A 24,643-nucleotide genomic window follows, 5' to 3' on the forward strand; every position below is an offset into this window, starting at 1 on the left:
AATGCATGCTGTTAATACCTCCAGTGATCAAGAAAATAAAATGAGAATTATTGGTACAGGTAGTCCTCGAATTATGACCAAAATTGAGCCCAAACATTGCTGTTGCTAACCAAGGCAGTTGTTAAGGGAGTTTGGGCCCATTTTATGTTCTTTCTTGCTACAGTTGTTAAGGGGATCATTGCAGCTGATGTCCCAACAGCAGCTGTCCCACAGGTGTTTTTTTCAGGAGGCCACTGGACTTTCTTTTCTTTTGAAGACGTTTCGCTTCTCATCCAAGAAGCTTCTTCAGCTCTGACAGGATAGTGGGGAATGGAAGCTTCTTCAGAGCTTCCTGAAACTCCTGTCGGAGCTGAAGAAGCTTCTTGGATGAGAAGCGAAACGTCTTCAAAAGAAAAGAAAGTCCAGTTGCCTCCTGAAAAAAAAACACCTTTGGGACAACCATGACCTGGATGACTGAGGATCATCTCTACAGACACCGGTCCGCAGCTGTTAAATGAGTAACACGGTTGTTAAGTGAATCCGGCTTCCCCATCGACTTTGCTTGCCAGAAGGTCGTGACAGGACTCCGGGAACCTGCAACTGTCTTAAATACATGCCAGTTGCCAAGCACCCAAATTTTGATCACGTGACCAGGGGATGCCGCAATGGTGTGGGAAATGGTCATAAGTCACCTTCAAACGGTCACTGAAACAAATGGTTGTTAAGGACTGTCTAAAGTTGCATTTTCAGCAATAGCTACTATTCACCCACATTATTCTGAAGTGGAACAACTGCACGTTAAGGAGATTGAAATCTTACTCATCTTCTCACCCTCTCTATGCATTATCCAGATACGTCCTTAATTCCCTAATATTTTACCCAACCAATTTTCTAATGCCTCTTATTCAACACAAGATAAGACCTCAGATCTTGGAGGACTTTCCTACCTTGGACCTACATCGCTCCTTCTTTGAGGCCTTTTTAAAAGAAGCTTCGAAGATGTATTTATTCCAAACTACTGTTTGCTGATATTTATATTTAGCTACTTGTAACGCTAGCTGCTATTTCTTCACTTTGTTTGCAATTGGTTTCTGTATTTTTCTGTTGTATTCTGATGCTGTTGCTATATTTTCCTGCCGCAACAAAAATATTTTAGAGAGTCATATATTCTACTGGATAATGCTATGATGTGTAATGCAGCCGCGCGAGCGATCGTGGGTGCACCTCGGTTCACCCACGTAACACCTATCCTCCGCGAGTTGCACTGGCTGCCTATTGGTCTCCGGATACGCTTCAAGGCGCTAGTCGTCACTTATAAAGCCCTTCATGGTATTGGACCTGGGTACTTGAGAGACCGCCTGCTGCCAATTACCTCCTCTAGACCGATTAGATCCCACAGATTAGGCCTCCTCCGAATTCCATCCGCCGGCCAGTGTCGACTGGCAACTACTTGGAGGAGAGCCTTCTCTGTGGCCTCTCCGACCCTCTGGAACGAACTCCCCGTGGAGATTCGAACCCCCACCACCCTCCAGACCTTCCGCAAAGCCCTTAAAACCTGGCTGTTCCGACAGGCCTGGGGCTAAAAAGCTTCTACCCCCTTCTCGAATGGTATGACCGTTGTGTGTTTTAAATTATGTATTGTTGCGCGTTGTTTTAATTTTTTTGTCTGTATCCCCCTCCCTTAGTTGAGTTGTGAGCCGCCCTGAGTCCCCTTCGGGGGGGAAAAGGGTGGCATATAAATAAAATAAACATTCAAACATTCAAACATATTGTTCAGTGAACTGAATAGGCTTTGAAAGAATCACCACAACAAAGCTTCCTTGACGAAGAAATTGTAGGAAATTGACCCCAGGAAGGGATCAAACATGTCATCAGTCTCAAGTCCCTTCGTACCCACAAGGGATCTAAGTCCAGCCCATCTTGAATTCCACTGACTCTTATCTACCGCCAATTTGCTTTAGCTGTTAGTCATTCAGATTCTTGTAGATAACATAATCTTGAAATAAATCTTTACATTCGTTTGAACTGCCTCAGCTTCCTGATTTCCCTATGTTTGGCAGAAATAAAAGTTTAACAATTCATCTCATTTCAAACTACTTCACTACTACATATATGTTCTTCACATTTTTAAAATACATTTACTAGCTAGCATCAGTGGTGGGATTCAGTCAATTTGGGCTGGTTCAGGCGCACCAGTTGTTAAATTGCTGGCTGGCCCTATCCCTTCCTGCCCCGCCCCTTTTAGGAATCCACACACGCCCCATTTTGGCTCCCAGGTAAGTGTAGGGAGGCCTACGAGGCCCAAAATGGGGTGTGGGGAGGGGCGGCACTCCCCCGTGGCCCGTTTTTGCTCCCAGGGAGGTGCAGGAGGCTGAGTGCTGCCTGTCACACCCCCTAGCCATACCCACCCTGGCCACGCCCATCCAGCCAATCATTAGGGCAGAGAACCAGTTGTTAAATTATTTGAATCCCACCACCAACTAGCACCATCATTTTTGCCGTAACCTAGTGTGTGGACTTCAATTTCCAGAATTCCCCAGCCAGCCATGCTTTCCCAGGGTTGGGAAAATGGCTACAGCCACATTCAGGGTTCTACAGGGAGAGTCACAGCTTTAGAAAACAGTCTAATAAACAAAATCTTGAGTACAAAGCAGGAATGTGGGGTGATAAAACATCTCGGAAATTACCTTTCCTAATCTCAGAATTGACCCTCCCTAGTTCTGGAATGGGACAATTCACCGCAACCATTCCACTGTGACCCTCTCACTCCAGCTAACTCACCCCGGCAAACTTGATGCGGTACAACTCGAAGTGTCCAATTCTACTCCATCATTTCTTTGATATTAGTTTAACTCTTCAATAGATGTAGAAGAAATGCAATTTTTCCAGAGGTGATATTCAGCAGGTTCTGACCAATTCTGAAGAACCGGTAGCGGAAATTTTGAGTAGTTCAGCGAACCGGTAAATACCACTTCTGGCTGGCCCTGCCCCCATCTATTCTCTGCCTCCCGAGTCCCAGCTGATTGGGAAGGAATGGGAATCTTGCAGTAATCTTCCCCTGGAGTGGGGACGGAGGGAGATTTTACAGTATCCTTCCCCTGCTATGCCCAACAAGCCGTGCCCACAGAACCGGTAGTAAAAAAAATTGAATCCCACCACTGAAATTTTCTTGGACAAAGTGTTTCAGTTCAAAGTGTAGAAGTTGCTTTTTACAGCTCAAAAATCCAAAATAATATCCTAAGCACCTTGGAATACCAAAGACTGTATTGTGGTCTGTGAATTCTATTTCTTCCTTATGTTAAGACATGAACATATTTAAGCAGTCCACAGCCGACATTTATTTCTGAAATTATCACGACTTTTCCCCAATCTGGCTGATTACTTGCTACAATATCTCTATGGTAACATTGGTATCCTAAGGAGAATCGGAGCTGGTTCAGCTTCACATTGATAGGCTTCATTTTTGTGCCACAGAGGAAAAAAGTCCATTTCCCCCACAAAATAGGAAAGAAGCAAACTCTGAGGAACAGTCTTGCTTTTCTCTTGAAAAGTGACCAAAAATAAAATTGAGAAGTCTATTCATCGAGGTATGGGAGTTGCTAAAAACATCTAAGGTCCATTCCAGCATATAATTCTTTTGTTGCACTTCTGAATGAAGAATTCTAGATTTAAACACACAGCTTTGATATCAGCTCAAAAAAGAAAAGGAAAAAAAAACACGCAGTTGTGTACAAGAGAGGCAGTTCACACATTCCTGCTGCAAATCTGTGTATAATGAGAGATTAGGCAATAACACCAGTTATCGTGTGTGAAGTTGGCTTGAAACTCAACATTAAGAAAATTAAAATCATGACATCTGGCCCTCTCAATTCCTGGCAAATAGATGGGGAAGAAATGGAGGTAGTGACGGATTTTATTTTCCTGGGCTCCAAGATCACTGCATATGGGGACTGCAGCGAAGAAATTAAAAGACGCTTGCTCCTGGGTAGGAAAGCTAAAGCAAATCTAGACAGCTTACTAAAAAGCAGAGACATCCCCCTGCCAACAAATGTGTGTCTAGTCAAGGCTGTGGTTTTCCCAGTTGCAATGGATGGCTGTGAAGGTTGGACCATAAGAAAGGCTGAGCGCCAAAGAATGGAGGCCTTTGAACTCTGGTGCTGGAGAAGACTCCTGCGAGTCCCTTGGACTGCAAGGCGATCCAACCGGTCAGTCCTAGAGGAGATCAACCCTGATTGCTTTATAGAAGGCCAGATCCTGAAGAGGAAACTCAAGTACTTTGGCCATCTAATGAGAAGGAAGGACTCACTGGAGAAGAGCCTCATGCTGGGAAAGATTGAAGGCAAAAGGAGGAGGGGACGACATGACTGGATGGAGTTACTGAAGCCGTAGGTATGAGCTTGAATGGACTCCAGAGGATGGTAGAAGACAGGAAGGTCTGGAGGAACATTGTCCATGGGGTCGCGATGGGTCGGATACGACTTCGCAACTAACAATTGTGTGTGAGGCTCTCTCAAATCAGGGACTGAGGTCAGTATAAAGGTTAAGGCTTCCTCTTTGTTATAAAACCAACATTAGCACTTCATTTAGAGATAACTGGGCAGGTAAAGCACAAATGAAGGAAGGAGGTGCTTTTTTTTTTAAGGTTCTTTAAGGACTCTGAGGGAGTGGTGGAGCAGGTAAGGTTGATCCAGCTAAGTGACTCCTGTTCCCCTCCTGAGAATGGTGCCACCACTACCAAAGGGTCACAGCAAGGCATAGGAAAGGCATCTCTTGCTCCCAATCTGGAAGGTGCCAAACTTGCCTCTCAACAGGAGTCACCCAGCTTCAAATCCGGGTCTCTTTTGTGTCCCCACACTTTCAGAGGAACGATGCGCCAGGAGAGCGAGAGAGCGCAGCGTATTGCTTGCCACAGGGACCTCGGATCAGCAACTTTTAAATCTCAGTCGTGCCTTTTCCACTCCTGAGATTTGTGCCGCCCAAATGTCTTGGCACTGTCCTTGGGTGGGGGGAAGAAAGGCTTCTGAATCTGCCAGGGCTTCCTGTCCTTCGCGTCCTTCTCCTGCTTGAGGTGGCCTTTCCCTTTGCCACGCTCGTCCTTGGGGTGCCCCCTTCTTTTACCCTGTGGGGGATGGTCTTCCTTATGCTCTTTGAGTGGATGGGCTGCTTCACCGTGTTTGTGGCGATGGGTCTTCTTCCTGTCCTCCTCTTGCTTCTCCTTCCCCTTCCCTTCCCAGCGATGTCTCTTGTCCTGAAGGTGCTTTTTCTCTTCATCCTCCTCCTGAGCTTTGCGTTCTTTCCGGCTTTTATTCTTGGAAGGTGTCTCTCGTTGGGTTTTCTTCTGGGTTTTTCTGAGGTCCACCTTTGGGACTGGTTTTTCCTCTGTTTCTTCCTCTTCCTCTTCCTCTTCAATCTCTACTGGTTCTGTCTCTTCTTCTCCGTCTTCCCCCCCTTCTTCTTCTTCTTCTTCCTCTTTTTCTTCTTCCTCGACTTCTAAAAGTTCCCCTTCTACTTCCAGGAGTTCGTCCTCCTCTATCTCAGGAGGTTCATCCATGTCCGACCAATCAAACCACCGTTCATAAAACCACAGTTCCTCCTGGAAAGAAAGAAAGAAAGAAAGAAAGAAAGAAAGAAAGAAAGAAAGAAAGAAAGAAAGAAAAAGAAAGAAAGAAGGGAGGAAGGGAGGGAGGGAGGAAGGAAGGAAGAAAGGAAGGAAGGAAAGAAAGAAAGAAAGAAAGAAAGAAAGAAAGAAAGAAAGAAAGAAAGAAAGAAAGAAAGATTCAGCCGTCTTCATAATGATACGGTGGCTTCAAAACTATCTCCTGGCCTGGGATAGTTTAATCTTAAGAGTAATACAAGAGGACTCTTCACATGCCCTTTGAGTCCTCCTGGAGCCATTTTAATCTAGTTTAAAGAAAAGAAGGACTAGGGGAGACATGATAGCAGTCTTCCAATATCTCAGGGGTTGCCACAAAGAAGAGGGAGTCAAACTATTCTCCAACTCACATGAGGGTAGAACAAGAAGCAATGGGTGGAAACTAATCAAGGAGAGAAGCAACCTAGAACTAAGGAGAAATTTCCTGACAGTTAGAACAATTAATCAGTGGAACAGCTTGCCTCCAGAAGTTGTGAATGCTCCAACACTGGAAGTTTTAAAGAAGATGTTGGACAACCATTTGTCTGAAGTGGTGTAGGGTTTCCTGCCTGAGCAGGGGGTTGGACTGGAAGACCTCCAAGGTCCCTTCCAACTCTGTTATTCTATTCTATTCTATTCTACTCTACTCTACTCTACTCTACTCTACTCTACCCTACCCTACCCTACCCTACCCTACCCTACCCTACCCTACCCTACCCTACCCTATCCTATCCTATCCTATCCTATCCTATCCTATCCTACCCTACCCTACCCTACCCTACCCTTACCCTACCCTATCCTGTGTCTTGTTTCCTACAGTAGTCAAGTCAATGTTTCTGGAAAAGCCACAGGCGGCAATCTATGAAAATCTGCCTATTCAAAAAGCATGGTCTTACTGAAAGCGACTGTGAAAAGCAACTATTTGTATTTGGCACCGAAATTCTACTGCTGGAACATGGCGGGTTGTGTAAATTCATGGTTACTTTAATAGCACAGGCTGTTGAAGGTGGGCAGGAGAGAGGGGGGAAAGAGGTTCAAGAGGAAAGCATTCTCAGGACTATCTTTGCCTCTGAAGGATACGGGCAGAGGTGGGATTCAGTTGGTTTCCTCCGGTTCGGGTGAACCAGTAGCAGCGGCTGTGGGAAGCTCCTCCCCCCCTGCCCTGATGTAATGCGCGAGCACTACATATGCGCAGAAGCAGTGCGCATGCGCAGATGAACATGCACATGCTCACATTTGTGAACCGGTAGGGAAGGTAAGTGTATCCCACCTCTGGATACGGGGGAAATAAGAGAGAGGGAGAAGATTGCCCATCACAAAACAGCTCAACAAAGAATGAATCCAGGAGAACTGGGTGTCTATAGCAATAGCAATAGCAGTAGACTTATATACCGCTTCATAGGGCTTTCAGGCCTCTCTAAGCGGTTTACAGAGAGTCAGCATATTGCCCCCAACAATCTGGGTCCTCATTTTACCCACCTCGGAAGGATGGAAGGCTGTCTCTTAAGCAATTCCAGATGTATATAAACCTAAGGCTAACTTTTTAAAGTAGGTTGGTTTTTTTGCCCTCTGATGAAATGAGTTTTACTGTGGACTATTTTGCTCTTCCCACTTTTAACTCACCTCTTCCCCAGGACTGCTTTCTTGCGTGGTCCAGGCACTCAGCTCTGCCTCAAGAACGGCCCCACCGTATTCTATTACCTCTGTAAAGAAGACGAGATGGTGAATGAACAAGCTCCTGTATTAAAATTAATTTTTTTTCTGCATGTATTTCTGTGGTTGATATCATCCTGTCTTCATTAAGGCAGCAAGCATGCCTAATACTCCTTCCTCCTCCTCTTCTCCCCACAACGACAGCCCTGCCAGGTGAGTTGGGCTGAGATAAAATGACTGGCCCAAGGTCATCCAACCAGCTTTCATGCCTAAGGCAGACTAGAACTCGTAGTCCCCTGATCTCCAGCCTGACAACGCTTTAACCACTAGGCCAAACTGCCTCCTACGTGGTCAAGATGCAGTGTGGAGGGCTATCCCATACCTTGAGGATGGAACTCTGGAAGATCCAAAGACACAGTGGCAGTGGGGTAGCCTAATAATTTTAGATGTTGGAATTACAGTCAACCGCCTTTATCTTTATTTACAACTAGCAGATAACCTGGTGTTGCTCAGGTATTTATTTATAGGGGGGAAATGTCCTGACCAAATGTGATTTCTAATGTTGGATTTTCCCTCTTACCAGAGGGAGCCCCCTTGTGGAATACTTGAAGCTGTTACCATGGCAACTCCACTGCACTGCACAGTAGAAGCCATTTTACGGCACAACAGGCTGTATCTTAACAGAACTTGAATCCAAAATGCACACTATCACGGTCAAAAGTACCCAGCCACAAGTCTTAAAGTTCCGAAGTTTGGACACCCCTGCTATAGATGGTTACATATTCTCTTTGCCAGCTTAGGTGGTTTTCTTTTTTACCCTAAGGCAGAGGTATCAAACTCAAGGCCCGCGGACCAGATCCGGCCCATGGGGTGCTTAGATCTGGCCCATGGGGCTGATCTGAAAGCAGTAAAGGCCTGGCCCGCGGCCCTCCTGAGCTCCGTTTTCACTGGCAGAGGGTTGCAGGAGACCGTTGCAGCCAAAAATGAAGCTTAGGAGCCAATATCGTTGGCAGAGCACTAAGGCCTCCACAGGCGCCCGCGACATGAGCTCGAAATGCCCCCCCCCCCCCGAGGTCAAATGCAATCCTCCATTCAGTTTTGGTCGTCACAATTTTAAAAAGATGTGGAGACTCTAGAACGAGTGCAGAGAAGAGCAACACAGAGGATGGAGGGAAGTATGCAGTGGAGTACCCCAAGGCTCTGTTTTGGGCCCAGTACTCTTCAACATCTTCATCAATGATTTGGATGAGGGAATAAATGGGGAACTCATCAAATTTGCAGATGACACCAAGCTGGCAGGAATAGCCAACACTCCAGAAGATAGGCTTAAGATACAGAAGGATCTTGACAAACTTGAACGTTGGGCACTAATAAAATGAAATTCAATGGTGAAAAGAGTAAGGTTCTACATTTAGGCAACAAAAACCAAAATGCACAGGTACAGTATAGGTGGTACCTTCCTCAATAGTAGTAACTGTGAGAGGGATCTTGGGAGTCCTAGTGGACAACCATTTAAATATGAGCCAGCAGTGTGCAGCAGCTGCCAAAATGGCCAACACAGTTCTAGGCTACATAAACAGAGGGATAGAATCAAGATCACGTGAAGTGTTAATATCACTTTATAATGCCTTGGTAAGGCCACACTTGGAATACGGCATTCAGTTTTAGTCACCACGACGTAGAAAAGATGTGAAGATTCTAGAAAGAGTGCAGAGAAGAGCAACGAAGATGATTAGGGGACTGGAGACTAAAACATATGAAGAACCGTTGCAGGAACTGGGGATGTCTAGTTTAATGAAAAGAAGGACTAGGGGAAACATGATAGCAGTGTTCCAATATCTCAGGGGCTGCCACAAAGAAGAGAGAGTCAAACTATTCTCCAAGGCACCTGAGGGTAGAACAAGAAGCAATGGGTGGAAACTAATCAAGGAGAGAAGCAACTTAGAACTGAAGAGAAATTTCCTGACAGTTAGAACAATTAATCAGTGGAACAGCTTGTCTCCAGAAGTTGTGAATGCCCCAACACTGGAAGTCTTTAAGAAGATGTTGGATAGTCATTTGTCTGAAACGGTATAGGGTTTCCTGCCTAGGCAGGGGGTTGGACTAGAAGACCTCCAAGGTCCCTTCCCACTCTGCTATTGTATTGTATTGTATTGTATTGTATTGTATTGTATTATATTGTATTGTATTGTATTGTATTGTATTGTATTGCATTGCATTGCATTGCATTGCATTGCATTGCATTGTATACGGATCATGGGACTGGAGGCTAAAACATAGGAAGAACGGTTGCAGGAACTGGGTATCTCTAGTCTTATGAAAAGAAGGACTAGGGGAGACATGATAGCAGTCTTCCAATATCTCAGGGGCTGCCACAAAGAAGAGGGAGTCAAGCTATTCTCCAAGGCACCTGAGGGCAGGACAAGAAGTAATGGGTGGAAACCAATCAAGGAGAGAAGCAACTTAGAACTAAGGAGAAATTCCTGACACTTAGGACAATTAATCAGTGGAACAACTTGCCTCCAGAAATTGTGAATTCTTCAACACTGGAAGTTTTGAAGAAGATGTTGTATAACAATTTGTCGGAAGTGGTGTAGGATTATCTGTCTAAGCAGCGGGTTGGACTAGAAGACCTCCAAAGTCCCTTCCAATTCTGTTATTCTAATCCTGATGCGGCCCTCAATGAAACTGAGTTTGACAACCCTGCCCTAAGGCATGATCTCCAATGGAGGCATCAGCTAGAAGAGGTATGAAGGGGGGTGGGCTTTGTTGGATCCATGAGAAAGTGGTCTTCTCTCTTACCTTGGACCACCTGGCAGCTCACACTGAGGAGAGCCAGGAAAGTTGCCACCAGAATGCATTTGTTCAAAGACAGATTTTCCCAAGGCAGCGTGTCCTTAGCAGCTCGGCTTTCTGTCTTTCGCTTCACAGAGACAAACTTCGGTGCTTCAAGCGGAGAAAAAGCAGAGCATTAGCAGAGCAAATTGGCTTTCCCCACAATAAGGCTTTTGCCACCAGTTCCTGAGCGTTTTGAAGTTATCTTTGCAACAAACACAGGATTGGAATTCAGGCCAGAGCTATGGAAAAGATACATCAATTCCCACAATGGAAAAACCAATGGAAAAAGTAATGGATCTGACAGAGGGGGCAAAATTAACTACTCCAATTAAGGAAAAGAACGTACCCAGGTTTGTTTTTGCTTGGAAATCACTTCTGGACTTTATGCTTGAGAGGGAGGAAGAGAGAGAGAGAGAAGAAGAGAGGGAGGGAGAGAAGGAGGGAGAGAGAGAAGGAGAGAGAGAAAAAAGAGAAAGGGAAAGAAAGAGAGAAAGAGAAAGGGAAAGAGAGCGAGGGAGTGAGAGAGATATGAATTTCTTTCTTTTTCTCTCTCTGTCCTCCCATATCATACATCATTTTATAAACCTTCTATCACCAGTACTTACCTTTGTCCCTATAAATTGTCTCCTACAAATCAATCTTCCCAAGTGAAGCCTCCTGCAAATCTTTAGACTTCAACTCCTAGAAATCCTGCCGGTGATGAAAATTGTTGGGAATTCTGGGAGTTTCCTCCATGTCTGCCATTGGCCTCTCCAACATAATGCTTTATTGGCTCAGAGAAAAGTCATACCTGCGAGGTGCGGTTTCTCGGCTGCCTTTTCTACCCGTCCCGCCTTCTCCACCGGCGGTGCCTTTTCGGCCCTTGGCACTTTCTCTGCCGCCTTTTCCAATACTGGTGGTTTTTCTACCCGTTGGGCTCTCTCCACCACCCGTTCAGCCCTCAGGACTTTAGCTGCAACTTGCTCGGCCCGAGGCAACTTGGAAGCAGCCATTTCAGTCAACAGATGCTTCTCCGCTTCGGGTGATTTCTTAGGAAGCCCAGACGGGGTGGCTTCGCTCATGCTATCCACAAATTCATCGAGCTCTTGCTCAACAATGTGGAGGGTGTTTTTTTGTTCCTCCTCTGGACCCTGAAAGAGAATAGAGACAACGATCTAGTACAGGGGTACTTAAACACTCAAAGAGCCATTTGGACCCGTTTCCCACAGAAAAGAAAACACCGGGAGCCACAAAGGTCCTAACCGGAAGCCCCCCATTCGATTCTGGAGCTGACCGGAAGTTCAGTTCCCCCATCATAGAGTCTCCTCCTAGCGTGGCGTACTTTTTCCTCTATCTGTCATATAACCGAAAGCCCTATCAATTGTGGGGACAACTGGAAAACCCTCCCCTGGCCATAGAGTCTTCTCCTGGCGCACTGTGCTTCTCTCCCCCCCCCCCCCACCGGAAGCTCCTCTCAAAATTGTGGCACCGACCGATTGTTGGAAGAAATTTGTTTTTATTTTTTTCCACTTTACAGGGCTAATCTTGTAAGGAAGGTCAGGAAGGAAAGATTCTGGTGTTGTTTCTAGCCTAATCTTTATTGCCCTGCTGACGGAAACTGCCTCTCTGGTTAACCGTGATTACCTTGCAACAGCTAAGGCGAAGCGCCCATTGACGTGAGTGTCGTTGAGTTGGCCACACCCAGCAAGTCACATGACCACTGAGCCACGCCTATGCAGCTGGTCATTAGGGCAGAGAACCCGTTGTTACATTATTTGAATCCCACCACTGTCACCAGGTCTCCTGTCTTTTTAAGTTTTAAATATTGGACAAGTTGGGTTCTCTCCCAAACTTTCCTACGGCAAGTACCTTTAGGAAGCGCTTTAAATGTTCATAAAAGATACACCCAGTAAACATTTTAAAAAGAGACAAAGAGGGGCCTTTTCAAGATTTCTATAACCAGCACAAGAAGAAAGACAAAGTTGCAAATGAGTTGGTCAAATGACTGCAGCTGGTCTGTATGTGTCCATCAGCACTCAGCTTGGGAGGACGGTTTGTCCTCAGCTGGTCTGGAAATTTAGGAGTTCACTTGGCAACAATATTTGGACCAACTGACAATGGTTCCTGTCTTTTTCAGAAGTTTAGGGAAAAGGTCCTGAACCGAACACAAATGATCCACTTGTGCTAGCCAGAGATGCAAAAAACCAGAGTCACTCAACAATGAGATGGGTGGCATATAAATGTAAAAATTACATAAATAATTTAAAAAGCCCAGGCGGCTCAGAAATGCTGGGAAGGATTCCAACTGACTCCCGTGTCTTAGCAAGAGGTTGTTCTGACTTAGGCTTCCCCAAAAAGCACAAAGCAGATTCCTGGTCCCGACAAAACCCCTTTTATTAAATGAATGTGAATCCCTCTCATTGACATTCAGCAAAGGCCTGGCAAACAGTCTTTCAAAGGCAAAGTTATGACCACAGACCTTATCTAGCTTGGGAAGCTGCCATGTAAATATTTTCCAAATGCAGTGCTGTACAAGGAAAGACTGGGCACAGAGTCTCTGAGATTCACAGACAGATCTTCACACTCCTGAAATGAACCAATTGTTTCCTGCAAAAGCCCACTCCCCTTTCGCTCCTCTTTTATCCCCTATGGGAGAGGCCATTCACCGTCCACCTGCAGCTTTACTCCCAAGCCGACTCTGGTTTCTTAGCTGTTCTTTTCTTCTGGCAGCTCTGCGCATGCGCACACTGGCTCCAGCTGTTCCTCTGCCTCACTGCTGTCTAGCTCCGAAGACAGCTGAGAACTGATAGACGGCCCTGGCCCTATTTCCCTCCAATGCAGAGCCCTCGTCCAAGCCTTCTCCAGACTCCAGGACTGGCCCATGCTCCTCCCCAACCTCCTTACTGCCCAACTCTGCTGGCCATTGGTGGGCCACAACAGAGGTCAAATTCTCTTGCTCTCATGCTCTTTCCCAGCTGTTTTATTTGGATAGAGTTAGTTGCCCATCCCAAAAATGCTGTAATAATCATTCAGTCTGGAGGCAAATATCAGGAGTTGGAAGCAAACATGTCTGTTTCAGATTCTTTAAGACTTGAAGAGATACCTCAAGGCCTAGAGACAGATGTGTCCTCTGAAGCAACTTTTAAAACATGTTCCCAATGCTATGCTACTTACGTTTCTGCTGCCGTTCACTTCTCCTTGACTTGCAGGTATCTTGACATCTGTTAAAACACACCCATCCCTGCATTTATTCACGGTTTTCATTTATTGTGCTTATATTTCTTTTTTTGTAGCAGATTTTTTAAAATTATTTTTTCCCTTCTACTCCACCTTCCAGTCATTACATCAACATTGTTGTGTCATCATACCTGTACATGTATATAATATTTCGCTTCTATATTTACACACTTTATACACAGTTCTATATATATTTATATATATATTGTTTTTTGGCTTAATTAATTTTATTCCTGTTTTGCAGCCATTTGTACCAATTGTTCCAAATTTCATAATATTCCGACTCTTCTTTATCTTTTAATTTCTATTGTGCTTATATTTCACCTTTCTTTTGTGAGCTCAGAGCACTTTTCATTGCGTTTCTTCATCAAGCGATGAAGAGATTGTGTTTTGGTACCCTCTCAATAAAGGGATATTTATGTAAACACACTGATAACAGACTGGTTTACATTGTCCTTGGGTTTTGAGATCTTAGAACTTAGCATCATAGCACTGGAAGGACCTTGGAGGTCTTCTAGTCCAATCTACTGCCCAAGCAGGAGACCCTATACCAGGGGTGTCAAACTGGATTTCTTCGAGGGCCGGATCAGCATTGTAGTTCTCCTCTGCAGGGGGAGGGAGAGGTGGTATTCTGCTGGTTCGGAATGGTTCGCCCAAACTGATAGCGGAAATCGCGGCTGGCACTGCCCACCCACCCTGGTTCTATGGCATCCCATTTAGGCACATTTTTTTAGCCAAAGCGCCTGCTGAGCGGATGTGCAGATGTGCTCACATTTGCGAACTGGTAGGGAAGGTAAGTGAATACCACCGCTGGGTAGGAGCGGCCTCCTGCAGCACCCTGCCAGCCAAACGGGGCACGGGGAGTCCGTGCGCGCCTCCGCTGTACCTCGTTTTAACCTTCCGTGGTCTCCTGCAGCACTCACCCAGCTGTTTTCGGCCCTGTTTTCTGTCCATTTTTCTGTCTGATTTTGGCCAGAAGAGTGTTGCAGGAGGCCATGGGGGGGAGGTGAAAATGAGCCACCGAGCCCCCACACGCAGCCTGTTTTAGCTGCCAGAGGCACCAGGGGCCGGTCCTTTAATATTTCCAGGCCGGCCCCGCGGGCTGGATTTAAGCACCCTGCAGGCCGATCCAGCCAATGGGCCTTGAGTTTGACACCCCTGCCCTATACCACTGAAATGGCTGTCTTCTTAAAAACCTCCAGTAATGGAGCACCCACGACTGGAGGCAAGCCTTTCCACTGATGAATTATTCTCACTATCAGGAAAATTTTCCTTAGTTCTATTTTGGATCTCTCTTTGATAGGTCTACCTTTTTAACTAATACCTACCTATGGTTATCCAATATCTTCCTAAAAACTTCCAGTGTTGGAGCATTCACAACTTCTGGAGGCAATTCATTCCACTGATTAATTGTTCTCACTGTCAGGAAATTTCTCCTCAGTTCTAAGTTGCTTCTCTCCTTGATTAGTTTCCACCCATTGCTTCTTATTCTACCCTCAGGTGCTTTGGAGAATAGCTCGACTCCCTCTTCTTTGTGGCAGCCCCTGAGATATTGGAACACTACGATAGCCCCTCCAATAAAGGTTCCGATAAAGTTCAATGGGAGAAGCTGCATTTGCTTAATGACCACCTGCTTCGCTTAACATTTGCAGTGATTCCCTTAACAACCATAAAATCGGGCATAAGTCACTTAACAGCCACCTTGCAGAAGTTCTGATCCCAAATTGTGATTCCACGTCAAGGACTACCTTGTCTGAAAAAAGAAATGTGCTGGGCCCTGTTCTAACTACCGAATTTTTCAGACTATAAGACGCACCGGAGTATAAGACGCACCATAATTTTGAAGAGGTAAATTTTAAAAAAAAAAAAGGTTTTTGCACTCTGCAGGCTTCCCAAACCCTCTACACACCTCGTTTTTTTGAAAAAGGGGCATGCAGAGGTTTGGGAGGCTTGTGGTGTGTTCCTGGGGGCTGGGGGGCAAAAACGTGTTTTTGGCTCATTTTTGCCCTCCCCAGCCCTCAGAAGCACTTTGTACTTTGCTCCCAAACAATCTGCACGTCCATTTTTGCAAAGGGGGCAGGGTTTCAGTGGGCCAAAAATGCTATATTCAGTGTACAAGATGCACCCAGAATTTCACCCTTTTTTTTGGGAGGGAAAAAGTTCATTTTATACTCCCAAAAATATAGTAAATACATTTGAGAAGTAAAGTTTTCCTTAGCAGCCATGATAAAGCAACAACACAAACCTCAACTCACATGCCAAACACGATCCTACCTTTTTTATTGCGTTCTTTCAGATGATTGTGAATGCCTTCCTCCTCGGTGAGAAGCTCTTTCACAAAATCTGGGCCTTCTTCACTTTGTTCCCACTGCTCCTGAGGACCTGTGGCCATATCACCCCCTTGGTATTCTGGCTGAGCAGATGGAAAAAATAACACTCTCAGGTCTTTTAGCAGGATTAAGATCTATTTAGCTGATATTTTAAGGCCAACGGTACATAGTTTTGCTCATCTTAAAAAAATATCTAGAGATGAAGTTCAGCCACATGTTGAACACTTGTAATCTTTCCTACTATCCATGGGACCATAGCAGCAACACAACATTGATTTTTGAGACTTTGGGAATGGAGAATGGTGTGCCCAGCAGTTCTAGATAGTGTTGAGTACTGGCCAATCACCAAATGTGTTGAGTACTCTTTACATACCATGGAGATCTGCTTGCTTCATTGGTCATTAGGCACTGTTGGGTGAGCTCCCCGTTGGGAGAAGCATTGTAAGAGTGTTGTTGGAGAACACACAAACCAGCATACAGAGACACTGTAGGCTTTTACTTTCATGGAAATAGAGGTATCAGAGTCCATCAAACAGTCCAAGTCATATATGGATAAGGCAGTCAGTCATCAATGTCTTTCAATTAAGGGATAATCCAAATAACATAGTCCATAAACATACAAACAGTCTGGTACTCAAAGTTTGCTAGCAGTTGTAAAACTTACAATAGCTCAAGGCACTTTCTAACAGCCAGCTTCCAAAACACTCAGATCAGATCAGCCCAGCATCTAACAAACAGAGAGCTAACAGTCATTCTGGCTCCCTCTTATGGCTGATTGAGGGAAACAGCAACCAATCTCATTTACAGTATGATTTAGAGAAACAGGTAGAGCATTGCTATATGGTTTATATATTGCCAACCCAACTATATTCCTAACAGGCACTTCTTTCCTTGACCATGTCAGCAATGGCAAAGTTTGGAAGCAAATGGGCACTGTGTCAATATCAGTGACAGAATAGGACACGACAGGATGGGATAGAATTCAATAGAATTCAATTTTTTATTAGCCAAATGCAATTGGACACACAAGACATTTGTCTTTGGTGCAGATGCAGAGTGGAGAAAAGCAATTTGATATGACCATGTTCTACAAGCAGCATCCCACATTGTAGCCTTCCATTTTAATATAAATAGCAAGCACCTGCGTGGAAAGGCCAAAGCAAAGATGGCAAGAATAGATAGATAGATAGATAGATAGATAGATAGATAGATAGATAGATAGATAGATAGATAGATATAGATATAGATATAGATATAGATATAGATATAGATATAGATATAGATATAGATATAGATATAGATAGATAGATAGATAGATAGATAGATAGATAGAGATAGATAGATAGATAGATAGATAGATAGATAGATAGATAGATAGATAGATAGATAGGTAGATAGATAGATAGATGTGTGTGTGTGTGTGTGTGTTTTATTTGTGCTGATAAATAAATAAAGGGAGACTAGAATAGATCTATTTCAAGCTATTTAGCTCTCATCAGCTAGCCATACCCTTACTGGGATTCGAATTCGATGAGAGCTAAATAGCTTGAAATAGATCTATACTAGTCTCCCTTTATTTATTTATCAGCACAAATAAAAAAACACAAATATAACAAAGGCAACATTAAAAAATATTGGGTTTCTGTCGTGATGGACTCTTGTGACGAGCCGATTGACAGATAATGGAAGCAGTTAGCTTCCTCCCATAATTGGGGCTTACCAGGGGTTGTGACACTATCTATCTATCTATCTATCTATCTATCTATCTATCTATCTATCTATCTATCTATCTATCTATCTATCTATCTATCTCTATATGTATATGTATATGTATATGTATATGTATATGTATATGTATATGTATATGTATATGTATATGTATATGTATATGTATATGTATATGTATATGTATATGTATATGTATATGTATATGTATATGTATATGTATATGTATATGTATATGTATATGTATATGTATATGTATATGTATATGTATATGTATGTATGTATATTTACAATAAGCAATAATTAAACTTTGGGTATTGCCCTTTCTCTTTTTCTTCCATTTCTTTTTGTCTTTATTCAAAATCTAGAACTGTCTTTGGAAAAAAAACAACCATGAAGGCTTTGGAGAAGAATTTTGTCAGGTTTTTAAATAGCAATTGAGTTTCCCCTCACTAGAAATGCTTCATTCACACTTGGATACATAAAACCCAAGCCTCGCCTGCACACTCATCCTTCAAGCCTCCGCGCAGTTTTCTAAGAATAGGGATATGAAATCTAGTACGCTGGCCCGCTTCCAGTCTGGGAAATGCCATTCTGATTTGGCGAGCTATCAAAACATTAATCAGCCCAGCACAGTTTAATAAAGACGAGGTTGAGGTGTTTTTTTCCCTTTTTCAACATTTAAGCTGTGCAACATAGGTGAATCTGAACGGCTCTTTAAATTTATTTTAAATCCCACCTTTATTATTTTTATAAATAACTCAAGGCGATGAACGTACCTAATACACAGCGCCTTAATATATTCCCCATAACAACCATCCTGTGAGGTGGGTTGGCCTGAGAGGAAGTGACTGAATCAAAGTCACGCAGCTGGCTTTCATTCCTAAGGTGGGGCTAGAATTCATTATCCTCTGTTGATTGGTCCAAAGTTACCCAATCAGCTTTCATGCCTGAGACGGGACAAGAAGTCAGTATTCTGGTAATCGGCCCATAGTCACCCAGCGAGCTTTCGCGCCTTAAATTGCAAACTAGAACTCACAATCTCCTGGTGCCTTAATTTCGAGACCAAACTGACTTTCCATTATTATTAGTTTTGGTACTTTGCTCAAGACTAGACAATAAATTCCAAATTTGCAACTACATCACGGTAGGTTGTAACCCAAGTCATCAAGAAGACTCATCCCCAGAAACATGTCACTCACACTTGCTAAGGCCTTGCCATCCAATTTAAAACTGCAAATATCCATGGGTTCTAAAAACGCACCTGGGAAAGTTCTAGTATGAAAATCATACTGTATATACTCAAGTATAAGCCTAGTTTTTCAGCCCACTTTTTGAGCTGAAAAAAGCCGCCTCGGCTTATACTCGAGTCAGTGAAAAATTTGCCCGAAATGGAGGAGAAAAAGGGGCGGGGCCATGCCGCTGGGTGACACTCGTGAATGGCCCAGCGCCCCTGAGTTTCCCCTCCCTCTGTGTCAGTTTGCCGCGCTGCGTGCACCGCACCATCCCCCCTCCTCACATTCTAATGTAATGCAGGGCTATCTTACGATTCCCCTTCCTCCCCCTCCTGCCGCTCTGCAACGATGTCCCACCTCCTCCTTGTTATGGCAAGCAGCCACATAGCGATGTCCCACCTCCTCTGGTACAGTGATCCAATGATACTGTGCCGTGTGTCATAGGAGGCGGGACATCATCATCACAGCAGGACATCAGCATCATGAGGTGAGTGAAGTATTTCATTGAATACACCGGTATTGTGTGATAATAATTTGTTATGCAGAGCAAATTTTTACAATGGCTACTGTATAGTTAATGGGCACAGGCAGGCTGTATATGTTATTCAATGGGCAATGGCATTATTGGTATCTATTTTTATTTTTGAAATTGGTAGCTGCTGCATTTCCCACCCTAGGCTTATACTCGAGTCAATAACTTTTCCAGTTTTTTGTGGTAAAATTAGGTGCCTCAGCTTATATTCGGGTCGGCCTATACTCGAGTATATACGGTATGTTAAAACTTTGGGTAAACTAAGAACCATGTTCCTTAAAGACTAAGTTAGTCTTGCAGTTTCTATCTATCTATCTATCTATCTATCTATCTATCTATCTATCTATCTATCTATCTATCTATCTATCTATCATCTACCTACCTACCTACCTACCTACCTACCTACCTACCTACCTATCTATCTATCTATCTATCTAATCTATCAACAAACATGGAAGTCTGGCCATGATTGTAAATACACAATCAAGCACCCACATCTTCTGAAGACAAACTGTTCTATTGGTTGATTATTCTGTCAGAAAATTTCTCTTTATTTCTAGGCTGAATCAAGTGGCGGGATCCTGCCGGTTTAACAACCGTTTTGGTGATTGTGTGCTTCGCGCGAGCTCTGTGCACATGCACAGTTTTAACAAAACTTACCTTCCATGTTACTTCTGGGGAGTAACACAGCTAAGGTACGGCAATCATCTCTGCTGATCAAATCAGCTGAGAGGATATAGGTAAATAAAGTACAGGGGCGGGCAGGCAGGCGGGCCCACCTGATCGTCGGAGCGAACTGGTTCACTCCCCAGCTGATCGTTGGAGCTACCGGTTCGCCCAAACCGGTCTGAACTGGCTGAATCCCACCCCTGGCTGAATCTCTCCTTGATCAGTTTCCATCCATTGTTCGTTCCTTCCTTCCTTCCTTCCTTCCTTCCTTCCTTCCTTCCTTCCTTCCTTCCTTCCTTCCTTCCTTCCTTCCTTCCTAGCAAGGTCAAAGTTTTAATCCTCTATGAGTCATGAAAACTGGCTTGCTCACTTTGGGACAGTCATACTTTCCCAGCTCTAGATTCTGAAGTCAAAAAGCATCTGTCCATCAACTCACCCTGGGCAAGAATGAGAGATGACAGTCCATAAACTCCAATGAAGAGGCTTCGTCCTATAATGTATTGATATAGATTTATTTATTTGTCACATATATCCGTCTGTCTGTCTGTCTTCAAGTCCTTTTAACTAATGTTTATCTGCTTTATTTCAGTGTCATTTTCTTTTAAGGAACGTTAAGGCACTTCTACAGATTTCACATGCTTCTAAACTTCTGTAATATCTTTGGAGCATTTTCCAAGCCACCCTGAAAATTCCGATTGAAAGATGAGAGGTAAACGTAATTCAATTAAATTAGCATTAAATTAACAAAACAGATAACTTTCCTCTCCTCCATGTCAGAAATTGTGTTGAGGAAAAAAATACATAAAAACATTCTTTACGTATTTACCGAAACAAAACGCAGTTAGAACAATTAATCAGTGGAACAGAAGTTGCCTCCAGAAGTTGTGAATGCCCTAACACTGGAAGTCTTTAAGAAGATGTTGGATGACCATTTGTTTGAAACTGTATAGGGTTTCCAGTGACTGTGTGGATTCTAACTCCCAGAATCCTCCAGCCATTAAGATGTAGGAACTTCAACTCCCAGAATTCCCCGTGGTTAGGGAATTCTGGGAGTGGAAGTCCACACTTCTTAAAGTCTCAGGGATCGACAAATCTTGCTACAGGGAGTAAAATGCTTGGGGCAACAAATAGGGGATTAGAGGCAAAAACGTATGAAAAAGGGTTGCAGGAATTGGGTATGTCTAGTTTGATGAAAAGAAGGACCAGGGCAGACATGATAGCAGTCTTCCAATATCTCAGGGGTTGCCACAAAGAAAAGGGAGTCAAACTATTCTCTAAAGCACCTGAGTGTAGAACAATAAGCAATGGGTGGAAACTAATCAAGGAGAGGAGCAACTTAGAACTGAGGAGAAATTTCCTGACAGTGAGAACAATTAATCAGTGGAACAGAAGTTGCCTCCAGAAGTTGTGAATGCCACAACACTGGAAGTTTTTAGGAAGATATTGGATAACCATTTGTCTGAAGTGGTGTAGGGTTTCCTGCCCAAGCAGGGTGTTGGACTAGAAGACCTCCAAGGTCCCTTCCAACTCGGTTATTCTATTTAGCTAATGTTCTAAATAAAAACTTGGAGCAAAACGTATTTTTTAAAAGAAAGGTGGTGTTTTACACATGCCTAGACAAGAACTTTGGCAAACCTCTAATTGGAAGTAGTTCCAGAATGACGAAACAGCCAATGAGAATATCTCCAGATACTCCAGATTAACAAAGTTGGAAAGGATCTTATAGGTCATCTAGTCCAACCCCACCCACCCCCGCTCAAGCAGGATACCCTACACCATTTCTGACAAATGGCAGTCCAATCTCTTCTTGAAAGCCTCCAGTGATGGAGCTCCCACAACTTCCTTCATAAAAGACTTCTAGCAGAGACCGTAATGCATTTCATGTAAAGCTACCGTCTTTTGGGGTTTACTATAACCGCAGATACCTCAAATTAGTGGCTTTATATTTGCAGAACCAGTCATATTAGGGTGGGGTATCATAGAGAGGAAAGAGGGTGAGTTTCAGGTTTGTGGGAGGGTTTTTTTTTTTGCATCCTGGTGGGCTTATGGACTATCAGCCTAGAGCAATGCTTTGAGGATTCCTAGGGACGGGATCTAATTGCTTGTTAACACTTCGATAATGCTCTGGCATGCTGATTTGTTGGCAGCCTCTTCTGTGAGAAATTAGCAATTAGGTCCTGTTTGGAGGATTAGGGCGGGAATTCAGGGGCAGGGAACTCCAATCTCACTTCACCAGGACGTTCGTCTTACAGAGTAGAAGACAGAAAACGAAGGTCCACCTCTAACCATCCTTGTGGTCCTTAATTGGAGCCAACCAATGAAGGATTTCAAAAGCACAGATTGAGTCTTGCTGATCCTCTCAGAAGAATGAAGATCCTTCTCACACGCTTGGTGTCAGATTCAAGGCCCCCCGGGGTGTTTAGATCTGGCCTGCGAGGCTGCCCAGGAAACAGCGAAGGACCGCCATGCGGTGCTTCTGCCGGCAAAAATGGAGCTTATCTGGGCTGTCCGCGGCCCTCCCAGGCTCTGTTTTTGGCCGCAACGGCCTCTTGCAGTGCTCTGCAAGCAAAAATGGAGCTCCCAAAGTTCTGCCGGAGACTGTCGTGGCCAAAAACGGGGCCTGAGGGGCTGAGGCACCCCTTGAGCTCCGTTTTCACTGGCAGAGGGTGGCAGGAGCCCGTTGTGGCCGAAAACAGAGCTCGGGAGCCCATTTTCGCTAGCAGAGCGCTCGAGCCACTACAGCCACTCCCCAACATGAGTGATGTCAAGCTGGCCACACCCCTCCTGGCCCCTGAGGTCAAACACAACCCTGATGCCCTCAACGAAATTGAGTTTGACACCCCTATTCTAACACATCCTGAATAAGACCTGCCCACATCTAAGAATTGCAATCAGCAGTGGGTTGCTGCCGGCATTACTGCTGGTTTGGTGCGTGCAAAAATTTTGCGTGCACATGCACGCCAGACGTGTGTTCCGTGCACGTGCACATTTGCAAATAAAAAGGTCTGTGCATGGGCAAAACCTTTAAAAACGGGGGGGGGGGGAATAAAGGTTTGGAATGAAAATTGTCCTGCGCATGCGCAGAACTGAAAAACAAGATGGCGCTGCTGTAGGAGAACCGGTTCGGAGGCGTGGCAGGACTGAGTCGTTGGGGCGGTTCCAGCAATCCAGGCTGGTAAGTTACTACCTATTCGTCCGAACCGGTCCGAACCGGTAGGAACCAACCTCTGATTACAATGCATATACAGCTGTATGCTGCTCTATTGCCAGCACCAGTCATTCAAATACATGTCTGGGAACTCTATGCAGTTCAGTTTCGGTGAAGAGGAATGTCACACAGCCACAGGTGAGAATCCTACAAGAGGTAGAGGGTAGGAGTTTCGGAAATATCAGAGGGACCGCTTTTCAAATCGGTTGAAATCAGCTGTATAGGGGAGCTTTGTCCGAGAGCAGATCTCTCTTGGCAGGGACCCCTCTGCCCACTAGAGCTACAACCAGTTGTAATTTACACTTAGGAAGCAGCTTTGTGAGTCTGGGGTTGGGTGGGGGAGAAGACACAGCTGCTTGGACTCAAAAAGTGAGGCTCTTCAGGCACTTTGTCTATGCAACAAAGTGCTTTCGGGGGATTTGCACAGTCCTCGTGGACAATGGATCTCCATAGAAAGAAAGACAGCATGCCAGCAAGGCTCCCTGCTACATGCAAGTCCATGCACTCTCCATCACAACAATAGCCTTTGCTACTAAATATGAGTGAAATACCACCTGCCTTTTCTCTAAATCCATTAGCTGGCTTGCAAACAGGTAGGTTTCCCCACCCACCCCATCCCCTCCCCGAACTGTTCACCTGCTTCCTCACTTTTATCCAGCAAGGGAAAGCCCACTAAAGATCTACGGTTAGGGTATTTCAATAATAAAAGAAAATACCTTTCCACCTTCATCGCTGGGTTTAATTTCTCGCATAAACCAGCAAAGGGCAGCTCTCAGGGAGCCGAAGTGGGGGATTTTCAGAGGCTGCTGCTGACTCAACATCAAAGAGTCATCCAAAAATAGTTTCCTTTCCTATCCAGGCAAAACCATGCAAGGCAGCCGAATTGGACTACAGCCTAACGTCGCTCTCCGTCAGACCCCCGGGGACTGCAGGAGCCCAGCATGCGGATGGATCCACACGGTCATCGGCAGTTGAGCTCTGAAGTCCCCCCTCTCCAAAAAAAACCCCTACATGAATAGGTAGAGGTACCTTTTTAAAGCCAGAATCCCGAATATTGGAGGCAGATGCTCGTCCGCGGCATACCAGGGTTCGAAATCGCACCGTCTAGTCTTGGACTTGTCGCCGGGATTAGTTGCCTTCTCCTTTCCCCCCCTCTTCAATCCACACAGCTGTAATATACAGCAACAGGTGTTGGATCCTTTCCGAAGAAAACATTAGCCAATCAAGGAGACGCTGCTGCTCTTTCTTTCGTATATTAAGACCAGGAGGTTCCTTTGCCCTGTGGAGGTAAAGGACAGAAGGCAGAAATAGTTATGCAAGAAACAGGGGCCAATGCTTCTTAATGGTGACAATCTCCGGAATAATAACAGACTTGGAAAGGGACCCTTGGAGGTCTTCTAGTCCAACCACCAGCTCAGGCAGGACACATCCTATGCAAGTAGTCCTCAACTTTTATTTATTTATTTATTATTAAATGTATATGCCCCCCCATTTGCCCGTGGCGACTCAAGTCGGCTTACAGAATATAAAAACCACATCTAAAAAGAGTAAAACTAATTTTAAAAAAATCAAATAAATTAATTTAACAAAATCACGCCCTGCCCCAGCGACAGCCGATCACACAAG

At 44.5% G+C, this 24,643-nt stretch overlaps 1 protein-coding gene across 2 annotated transcripts; it reads right to left on the bottom strand.

Moving 5' to 3' along the window:
• Positions 1-3,275: 3,275 nt before the first annotated feature.
• JSRP1 (junctional sarcoplasmic reticulum protein 1) lies at positions 3,276-24,154 on the bottom strand. 2 transcript variants are annotated; one of them, XM_087702101.1, is made up of 7 exons: positions 24,047-24,154; positions 15,593-15,731; positions 13,256-13,302; positions 10,893-11,232; positions 10,067-10,210; positions 7,235-7,314; positions 3,276-5,572 (listed from the first exon to the last, which is right to left on the bottom strand). In XM_087702101.1, exons 2-7 carry the CDS (start codon positions 15,708-15,710, stop codon positions 4,919-4,921), a joined length of 1,383 nt encoding a protein of 460 aa, XP_087558227.1. In that variant the 5' UTR covers positions 15,711-15,731; positions 24,047-24,154; the 3' UTR covers positions 3,276-4,918. The 2 variants fall into 2 exon arrangements, with proteins under 2 accessions (XP_087558227.1, XP_087558160.1); XM_087702034.1 differs by lacking the exon at positions 24,047-24,154 and adding an exon at positions 23,734-23,794.
• Between the last annotated feature and the right edge of the window lie 489 nt (positions 24,155-24,643).

The sequence above is a fragment of the Thamnophis sirtalis genome, unplaced genomic scaffold (genome assembly GCF_051295495.1).
Source record: "Thamnophis sirtalis isolate CommonGarterSnake01/CBP01778 unplaced genomic scaffold, rThaSir2_p1.2 scaffold_1, whole genome shotgun sequence".
NCBI classification, from domain to species: Eukaryota; Metazoa; Chordata; class Lepidosauria; order Squamata; family Natricidae; genus Thamnophis; species Thamnophis sirtalis.